This window comes from Salvia splendens, chromosome 12 (genome assembly GCF_004379255.2).
Source record: "Salvia splendens isolate huo1 chromosome 12, SspV2, whole genome shotgun sequence".
Taxonomy (NCBI): domain Eukaryota; kingdom Viridiplantae; phylum Streptophyta; class Magnoliopsida; order Lamiales; family Lamiaceae; genus Salvia; species Salvia splendens.
The window spans coordinates 10,094,324-10,104,639 of NC_056043.1; the positions used below are offsets into that span (position 1 = coordinate 10,094,324).

A 10,316-nucleotide genomic window follows, 5' to 3' on the forward strand; every position below is an offset into this window, starting at 1 on the left:
ATACATGTCTAATCCTGGTACTGCTCATTAGGAAGCTTTAAAATGGTTGTTGAGATATCTTAAGCATACTGCAAAGTATGGTCTTTGCTATTCTAAATGTGAAGAAGGTGTGAAATTGACTGGATATGTTGACTCTAATTATGCTAATGACATAGATAAAAGGAAGTCCACCACTTCCTATATCTTTACTGTGTGTAGGTCATGTATAAGTTGGAAGTCACAGCTGCAGCATATAGTGGCTGTGTCCACTACTGAATCTGAGTATATTGCCATTACTGAGGCAATGAAAGAGGTTGTATGGTTGAAGGGAGTGCTTTCTGAACTTAATTTTGTAAAAACTCCTCCTATTGTATTCTCTGATTCTCAGTCTGCAATTCAGTTGTATAAAAATCCTATTTTCCATGATAGAACTAAGCACATTGATGTCAGATTTCATTACATTAGAGATATTGTAGAAAAAAGGTGAAGTTTCTCTTTTAAAAGTGCACACTGATAAGAATCCAGCTGACATGGGAACTAAATGCTTACCACTCGAAAATCTTCTTTTCTGCATCAAGTTTCTGCATTTTGACCTAGGATAAGTGCATGTCCCAGGGGTATAAAGACGTCAGCCACTTTGTATACTGTGGTAAGGGTGATTAGTGGCAGGAGGCATTAAGTCCTATAGACTATTGGGTGTCAGCCCCTCTGGAGTCTTTTAGGCAGACCTGGTTGTTTCCCTAAGCTTGTGAACTTTGTTCTTTGGTGCTGTGAGGTTAAACCTTAGCTAATAGTGCAATTGGTTTCCTAGAATAATGTCCAAGGTGGAGTATGTTGGTTGTATTGGGCTGTTGGATGGTGGACTATTATTTGGGCCTGGGAAATTAATTTGGCCCAGATACATTAGGCTTGTGCTTTGCCCTAGCCCGTTTCCTGGATGATATACACCCGCTCTCTCCACCTCACCGCCTTACATTCTCATTCTCTCACTCTCTCTCTCTGCTATCTGTGTGACGATTGTGATTCCCTCTTCTCTCTTCATCTTTCTGATGATCTCCGGTTGTTTCCACGGTGATCTTTCATGGTTTTAGAGTGATTGATCTTGTGTGAGTGTTGGAGATGGCAACTACTTCGGTTGCTTGAGTTTTGGAGAAACTAGGGTTTCATTCTTGAGAGGTTTCTGTGAGATCTGTTACGTGAGAGGTTAGATCAGGTGTTGAGGAGTGTTTTTGGGGTTGGTATCCGGTGTGTGAGGTTAATCACTTGAGGAACCTTCTGTGCTCCCTTGGATCTTGGTTCTGGAGAATAGATCTGCCCTATTGGCGGGTGGCTGAGCCACATCCTTGATCTATTGTGTTTTCCAGTTGAATCTGTTCTATTTCTTTGATCTTACTGCACCAGATCCGAGAGGATCTTTCCTATTGTACTAACTAGGGTTTGAGTGTGCAGGTTCTCGGTGGTCCAGAGGTGCATCCGGTCAAGGAGTGCGTGGTCCGAGATAGTTAGCTATATCTGCTGTAATAGTTAGGTTTTAGTTGTATAAAATCAGTCGCGTGGGTGATAGTTTGACTGAGCTATCTTGTACAAGAAAAAAGAGATCTCGGTAAATAATGAATCCGGATAATCTGATCCCTACACTGAAAACGAAAGAAAGGCTTATATTGCAATTGTAGTAGTAGTATTATGTCACCTTTGAGTGGGTGGGAGGAAGAAATATGAATTTATCCTGTAATTTCAAAGAAATTGCATTACAATGTCTATTTATCTAACAAACTAGATGACTATTCTGATATGTAATCTCGAGGAAGACTTCTTCTAGACATGGTTGTGAAATTATGATAATGCTTAGGGATGTCAATTGAGCTAGCTTATCGGTTTTGGGGCAATCTTAATCGAATTACGGGAGGTGCAAGCTAATCGAGTTGTGATTTCATTGGTTTATATACTTTCAACCATAACCTAAATGTTCGGGTTTCGAACTAGCCCAACGGACCAATTGAAATGCTACCTATAAAATTAACATGTTATAAATCTAACACATAAAAGATTAAAATTAGTTATATTTATATAATACTTCCCTCATTCCACAAGAGCATGAGCGTTTGGTTGGACATGTGTTTTAATACACAATTGATAAAAGTAAAAAGAGAGATCAAAAGAAAAAAAAATTGAAGTATTGTTAATGGAGAATGAGTTTTACATCATAAGAGGAGAGAGTTATCCACACTTATATATGAGATAAGATCATCATCAAGTCGCTATGAAACAAGATTTTAAATTTCCAATAGAGAAAAAATAGGAGATATAAATGAAGAATAAAATGTTAGTATTTGTAAAAAATGATGTTTCAATCACTTGCGGTGGAATAACTTAAAATGGTAAGTTGATCATTTGCGATGGGACATATGTAGTATCTAATCATAAATGATACTGCTATATGATAATATTATGAGTTTAATTTAAGATTTATATAAGAAAAATATACAAATGCTCTAAACATTTATGAATCTTGAATCATACCCATATTGCTAAATGTCACTCATCTTTATATACATTAATATAAATTGCCACTCATTGGCGAAGCTAGGTTTATAATAATGGGGACCCAAATTATTCTTAATCTTTGTGAATATTTTTGGTGTCGTCATCATTGTAAGTAGCTGCGATATAAATAGTACTATAACATTAGCAGCAGTAATTTATTTTTTTTCTTATTTGGCTTAATTTTTTGTTATCCATAATGAAAAGACCCCACAATAAAATAGAAAACAACAGTTTAAATAGTACTACTATATTAAATATACAAATATTTAGAAATTTATGAAGCTAAAGAATTACCAAAACTTAATACGGAGTAATAGAGTAAACAAGCAACAAAAATTATGAATTACGCTGGAAGAGAATCGAACGTCAGTACTTGTGGAATGTAGCCGGACATGGTAACCAAATGCCATAACTACTTACTTATTCTAAAATATATATGCATAAGATACTAATAAGCGCCAGTCTTGGTTCCGTATCCGTATCTTATCTTTATCTTTATAAGGGACACGTGTTGATATGGCAGACTTGGCTCCAAACCGTTAGCCAAAACAAACGCCAGTCCTTTTTGTTTTGAAGGGTATAGTTAGAGGGGAAACGGCGTCGTATTGGTATGCATATTGCTCAACCTCGGCTCAGGACTGTCAGTGGATTAGAGCCGAAGATAGCACGCAGAAGAATTTAGAGAGAGAGAGAGAGAGAGAGAGAGAGAGAGGGAGACATGCTGGGAATTGGCGGGAAAGGAGGTGGTGGAGTGGGGCAGCTGCTGGCGGCCGCAGCGGCGGCCCTGCTACTCCGCCTCTTCTCTGGCCCGGGACCGGTGTTACTTCCCGACGAGGAAGAAGACCGGGTTCCCGCGGTGGAGCTGAAAGTCGCACCGGTCACTATCAAATGGAGCAATATAAATTGCTCTCTCTCCGATAAATCCTCCAAATTAGTGAGTGGAATTATGGTTTTATATACATATGCATTTTTATACTCTTATCTTTTATGTAGAACAACTATCCGTACATGCACAGCATTGTTGTTTGTGCCTTTTCTGTTTGGATTCTTAGTATATTAGAAGCGTGAGATAAAATGTAGCATATCATGAGGTTAATTTTTATGATGAGTGATGTGATTGTGTGAAGAAACAAGTGCTGGTGGTTTGGAGTTATATGAGTGAACAAATAGGATAACACTGGCATAAACTAGCTCTTGTGATTTTGGCTGCTACATTCTTGAAGGAATGAATGTGTTTGGTTGAGCAATAATGATTCTAAAATTACCAATCTGAAGAACTTGATGTGTCAAAACCGTATCAGTACATATGTGCGAAAACAGGAGCAATCTCTTGCATTCTTATCTTATTGGAAATTAAACGAGGGACAGTTCCCTTGCATTTATAAAGGTGAATAATACTAAGAAACATGAGGGAACTTCAATGTCTAGCGTTTAAAGTGCACGTTATCTTGACATTTCACGTCACATTAAAACATTTTCATCTTTTGTTTTTCTCTTAGACAGTTCTGGCTTCACATTTTAATCTTATGCTAAGCCCTGCTCAATGCAACATTAACTGGATGCATAGTTATATTTAGTTAACTAAACATCAGTGATTGCTAGGTCCGGTTTCTACTGAAAAATGTCAGCGGAGAGGCAAAGCCTGGTAGATTACTTGCAATAATGGGCCCTTCTGGATCTGGGAAGACTACCTTGCTTAATGTTTTGGCCAGTCAGTTAGTGGCATCGCCCAGGCTACATTTATCTGGCCTTTTGGAGGTTAATGGGCGACCATACTCAGCTAAAAATTACAAGTACTATTGTCTTTCTTAACACGAACTTGTCCTTGACTACTTGGAAATCATTTTGGTTACTTGAAGTGGTGAGTATTGTTGCAGGTTGGCTTATATTAGGCAGGAGGATCTTTTTTTCTCACAATTGACTGTACGAGAGACACTCTCCCTTGCTGCTGAGCTGCAGCTGCAGGACATATCTTCAGTGGAAGCAAGAGATCAATATGTAAATGATCTCTTGTTCAAAACTGGCCTGGTGAGCATGTCTTTGTTTCGCTAGATATTAACTGTATACATCAGTTTTTTTTGAATTAGAATTTCAATTCAACACTTTAAGTAACCGTGTTTTAGATACAAGAACTTGCTGAGCATTTCAGCAGTTGGTTTGATTGATACCTGCATTTTTATTTTTGCTTAAAGCCTTTTCAATGCAATCACCAACAGCATCTGCAAATGTGTAATTTAACCATGCACGAATCTTTTAGACCGGCATAATGATTTAATGAGCACATATACATCAGGCAGATTCCAGTTATAGTTCTCATGGCTAGTGCCTTGTAGGATACAAGTATGAACTAATCATTCTCCTCTGATGCATTCCTTGTGCTTTTCCTAAAAGGTCAGTTGTGCTGATTCGCGTGTTGGTGATGCGAAAGTCCGTGGGATCAGTGGTGGGGAAAAGAAAAGATTGTCACTGGCATGCGAGCTAATTGCTAGCCCGTCTGTAATTTTTGCTGATGAACCTACCACAGGCATGGTTATTTTTTCACTTAAAAATTTTCTATGTTCATGGAGAAATTTCTTTGGTTAAGTGAAAATTTTCATTTCAACCGAAGGAGCAGAAACTTAATTTTTAAAAGCAGTAACAAATTTAACATTTATAATCGTGGTTGAGCTTATTTCATCTCCTGAATCCCCAGTCATGCTTCATTGGTAGATTCTTTTGTGTTTCTCGTTTCAGTGGGTTCCGTATTGTGTATATCTCTGCTTTTATTTATCTTTCTTGCTCTCTCTCCCCCACCATTTCTTTTAATTCTTGCTTTAAGTAGTAGTGATATGAACACTATGTGCAAAACTATGTGTTAATGAAAAACCATTTCTTCAGGACTTGATGCCTTTCAGGCTGAGAAAGTGATGGAAACACTACGTCAACTTGCACAGGATGGTCATACAGTAATCTGTTCTATACACCAGCCTAGAGGATCGGTGTATGCCAAATTTGATGACATTGTGTTGCTCACAGAAGGTTCACTTGTCTATGCGGGTCCTGCACGTGATGAAGCTCTGGCTTACTTCTCAAAGTTTGGGTTTGTTGTCTGTTCTCTTCATTTAAAATGATATGTCAAGCTGCTATTATATCCTATGCTAAGAGCACGAGTGATTGGGTGCCTACTTGTTTCTATTGTTTGCTGTGAGAAAATAGTTTTTTGATGGAGGACTTATATCTATTTTGTTCTTTCAAGTTCTACCTTTTTAGTAAAATCTCAACTCATTCTAAGAGCAATTTGCGTGTAAATGTAAAACAATACTTATATTACACTGGTGACTGGTCTATGCACATGGGCATAATTACTTGAATCATCTACTTCCAGTAAAATGTGATTCTTGAATTTGCATAGGTCGTATTAATTTCATCTTATCCTCGAACCTTGTCTTCATATATAAAATGCATTCCCTGATAAAGATAAAACACCCCTGGGTTTATATCAGCCCAAAAACTAATGAAATAAGTTATGCTCTAACCCCTTGATCGTGTGTTTGGAACTTTACAAGGTAAAGTAGCTTGTAATGGATATTTGATCAGTTCTCAGCTGAATCCTTGCCTGATTGACAGGTTGTGTTATTTTGCTGAACTACATAACTCTATAAACTACAAGTGCAGGATTATTGTATAATAAAATCTATGCAATTTGCTTATTTACGGAATTCAACTCTGTACTCGAAGATGCAATAGATAAATTCTCAAACTCCGAAAAACTAAGAAGGAAAAAAAGGGTTCCTACAGCCATATTCTACCAAATTTATTAACTCTTGTTCTTTTATCTAAATATATGTGAATTTATATCTTTATTTTAGGAAATTAATGAGATGGTGATTGGTTTGATTTGTCCGGACTTGTGATTGTGAACATGATTCACGTATGAGACTTGGCCAAATTATGATGCTGAGGCGCCATTATTTAGTGGTGACTACCAACCTCTCATCTCACTTTTATAGAATGCATTAAGGAGGAGAAGGAGTCCTAATAGATTATGGTACCATCACACTGACAGTAGAGTTAGAGTCCTAATAGATTATGTTACCATTACACTGACAGTAAAGTTATTTCTTAAATAATTTGAATATCCTGGTAAAATAAAATGGACTGTTTGGCTATTTGTCAGAATTATATAGTATCTAAAATGAGATTTGTCAAGTTTGTCTCATGTGAAATTGCATCTAGTTCAGTATATTATTTTCTTATAGATTTAGCAAGTAGCTAATCACTTGTGAAGTTTTTAATTGACAATGTAAATTAATGACAGGTTTATCTGCCCTGAACATGTCAATCCTGCTGAGTTTTTGGCTGATCTCATTTCAGTAGACTATAGTTCTGCTGAGAATGTTGACGCTTCTCAGAAAAGAATAGACGGTCTCATTGAGTCATTTGCTGAGCAGATGCCATCAACTCTGTATTCAACTTCACTTTCCGGGCTTGATCTTAAGGACACCACAACCTTGAGGAAGAAAGTTGTTGCAAAAAGTAAAGGTGGTTGGTGGAGGCAATTCTGTTTGCTCCTCAGGCGTGCATGGATGCAGGTAAACATGTTGTCATTCTATTCAGTAACATGGACATTATTAACATGGGTTTATATATCCTTTCATAAAAGGAGTTGTATTCCTTATTTTGTGTGAGTTGCCATGGTGGCAAAGCAGAAGCTGACTTGAACAAGGAGTAATGACTTGAACAAGACATATCAGTTCCCTGATAAGAACATGTGTAGAAATCAATTTCCATGTTTTGACTATGTTTATGTGATAAGATTGTTCAGTCACTCAGTGTATACACCAATAAACAGGAATCTGCAGACTATGTTTACACCATGTTATCTGTTAGTGAGAAATTATTCAAAGTCGTGAATGTTGTTGATTTCATCATTACCCATGCCGTTCTAGGGTCATCCTAGTACCGTGGACAGGCCCCTTCCAAAATCGGATATCATGGGAGTCGGGAGATTAGATCCGCATAGTTCTAGTTCTTATATGTTATTTGCAGCATTTTGTTAAAGCATCAAATTCATAATTTACATGAAGATGTTTATCAGTCTCCTGTTTGGTCAATTATTATGGATATCAAGGCGTCTCGTGATGGCCCCACGAATAAAGTTCGATCAAGGATGTCAATAGCATCAGCTATCATATTTGGTTCTGTCTTTTGGAGGATGGGGAAGTCACAGACATCAATACAAGATAGAATGGGATTGCTTCAGGTATTTTAAACAATTTGATTTCTTTACTGCCAATATTATGTTACTCATATGTTGCAGACGAATTGAATGAAGGTCAATTCTCTCTCCCGCTCACTCACTTGCTATAAATGTCCACACGAGTAGGCACATGCATGCATTGAATACTCTTGTTGGCGATATTAACTTATGATGGATAGGCCAACTGCTTTTGACCTATCAACTTTTTCATATTTTTTGCTTACATATATGTGCATTGTTTATGCTAGCACCACATAAATATTCAGTTGGTGTTTTTTAAAAACCAGTAGTCAAATGTCAATCCAAATTCTAGATTTTTCATTTTACATAGATTGTCAATCAGGATTCATATACTTCTGAGTAAATTACTACAGATATTTGTCCATACTAAATATCTACGCTATAAATTTCTAATATATATGATCTTTGATTCCTGTATTAGATTTCTCATGTCATGCCTTTATTTCTTGGGTTGTCTTGTTCAGGTTGCAGCTATAAACACTGCAATGGCTGCACTAACAAAGACAGTAGGCGTATTTCCTAAGGAACGTGCAATTGTTGATAGAGAAAGAGCGAAAGGGTCCTATTCTTTAGGGCCATATTTACTGTCAAAACTATTAGCTGAGATCCCTGTTGGAGCAGCATTCCCGTTGCTCTTTGGTACTGTTTTGTACCCCATGACTCGTCTTCATCCAACCATGTCAAGGTGAGTTATTGATACGGTAAAGCTGAGGTAATGCTCAGTTGGTAGTTACTCATCTCTAGGATAATGGTCTTAAAACTTAGGATTTCAATACTTAGTGATTTAACACTTCCATCTTAAAACTACTGGAACTAGAATAAGCCACACATGACGTACCCTTAAATATTATATACCCACATTGCAAATTGTTATAAGCATCACTATGCACATCAGGGAGGTTATCTTTAGTTTAGCAAGGTTCCTGTCTTAAGAATATTTCAGAATGCAAGCATTTTCAATTTGTTTTGTGTGCAAGCCTTGTACTAAGGAATGTTGCTTTCTAGATTTGGGAAGTTCTGTGGAATAATAACCACTGAATCCTTTGCTGCATCTGCGATGGGCCTAACTGTTGGTGCTATGGTTCCAACCACTGAAGCAGCTCTGGCAGTAGGACCATCTTTTATGACTGTTTTCATTGTATTTGGAGGCTACTATGTCAATGCAGAGAACACACCAATCATCTTCCGCTGGATTCCACGTGTTTCCCTCATCAGATGGTAGCTCCATTCGTGAAGTTAGCTCTTCCCTACTGAATGATGATACTAATATTTAAGCATGGTTATTTTATGTTCAGGGCATTTCAAGGGCTTTGCATTAATGAATTCAGTGGGCTTCAGTTTGACCATCAGAACTCTTTTGACATTCAGACTGGTGATCAAGTGAGTAAAGCATTCTGTTTAACATTGTATTCTTGCCTTGTGTTGATGAATAAAATGCTTGATATGAGCTGAATATATTCATGTGGTGTCTTCTGTGGTTGGCTTTCTCTTGCTTAGTATGCTGAACTGCCTAGTTGGCCTCGCTCTCTAGCATAATGTTGTGGTTCTAGATTTCTTCTAATATTGTTTTGCTACCTAAACTTGGATGCTTATTATACTTCTTGAAGTCCCCGTTTAACCACACTTTGATTTGCGTACTACCCGTGAGATGCAGTTAATGATATCTTATGTTATTCTCCATCATTACCTGTTCAATCTGGATTTCCGCTGTTTTAAACTCTCTTCTGCAGGCGCTGGATCGACTTTCCTTTGGAGGCAGTACGATTAGAGACACAGTGGTTGCTCAAAGTAGAATACTACTGTTTTGGTATTACACCACTTATCTTATGCTGGAGAAAAACAAACCCAAGTACCAGCCACTTGAGCCGCCGCCTCGTGATCAATTACAAACGCCACTAAAGCTCGAGCCTCTTGAAAGTGAAACTGAGGAACCATATCAACCATCCGAATCTCCCCTTCCTGACCAAGGTAAACCCGACCAGCCACTTCAATCTCCTCCCTCTGAGCCACTTAATCTATTCGGCCTAGACGGTTTGTAATTCCTTGGACTGCGATAATCTTGATGTGAGATACGCTACTTGCTATTATTTATCTCATACAGGTGCAGAGTCGGAGGCGATACCTGCACAATAAAGAAGGTAGCACTTATTAGAACATAATGATAGTGAAATTGCATGGTAGCACTGATCAAAGCTTGAGCACTACATCTGCCATGGCCTGCCTTGTTTTATTTAAGTACTACAAATATTCGTAAAACATATATGTTGGTCTGTTTTGATTAATGATTCTCACACAAACATTTTCTCTATCAATGTTTGCCCGACTTTCTATAGTTTTTGGTAGGTCTTGAATTCCAACTTAATGCAGATATATTTCCTCTTATCAATTAAATTCAGCCATTTTGAATAAATCGTTTTTTTTCTGAGGGACAGAGTCGTGTGATTCTCGAAATATTTAATTATATTTTCTGTTGTTAGACAACGTGATGCCATGTTTCAAATTTTGTTAAGATGCTGCTGTATGCTCGCAAGTA

The 10,316-nt window shown here is 37.5% G+C and overlaps 1 protein-coding gene across 3 annotated transcripts; it reads left to right on the forward strand.

Moving 5' to 3' along the window:
* The first annotated feature begins 3,071 nt into the window (after nt 1-3,071).
* Nucleotides 3,072-10,095, forward strand: LOC121759374 (ABC transporter G family member 7-like). Of its 3 annotated transcripts, XM_042154935.1 has the most exons (12): nt 3,072-3,457; nt 4,126-4,316; nt 4,401-4,551; nt 4,915-5,047; nt 5,401-5,602; nt 6,821-7,094; nt 7,601-7,765; nt 8,248-8,468; nt 8,789-9,001; nt 9,079-9,163; nt 9,514-9,751; nt 9,885-10,095. In XM_042154935.1, exons 1-12 carry the CDS (start codon nt 3,242-3,244, stop codon nt 9,914-9,916), a joined length of 2,121 nt encoding a protein of 706 aa, XP_042010869.1. In that variant the 5' UTR covers nt 3,072-3,241; the 3' UTR covers nt 9,917-10,095. The 3 variants fall into 3 exon arrangements, with proteins under 3 accessions (XP_042010869.1, XP_042010867.1, XP_042010868.1); XM_042154933.1 differs by having other exon boundaries at nt 9,514-10,095; XM_042154934.1 differs by having other exon boundaries at nt 3,073-3,457; nt 7,634-7,765; nt 9,514-10,095.
* Nucleotides 10,096-10,316: the final 221 nt, after the last annotated feature.

What these genes read in the sequence shown, in the direction of transcription:
- LOC121759374 (XM_042154933.1), top strand. Translation starts at nt 3,242, where the DNA reads ATGCTGGGAATTGGCGGGAAAGGAGGTGGTGGAGTGGGGCAGCTGCTG. An exon ending in TACTCAGCTAAAAATTACAA is followed by an intron (nt 4,317 to 4,400) that starts GTACTATTGTCT and finishes GTATTGTTGCAG; the next exon opens with GTTGGCTTATATTAGGCAGG. An exon ending in CTTCATCCAACCATGTCAAG is followed by an intron (nt 8,469 to 8,788) that starts GTGAGTTATTGA and finishes GTTGCTTTCTAG; the next exon opens with ATTTGGGAAGTTCTGTGGAA.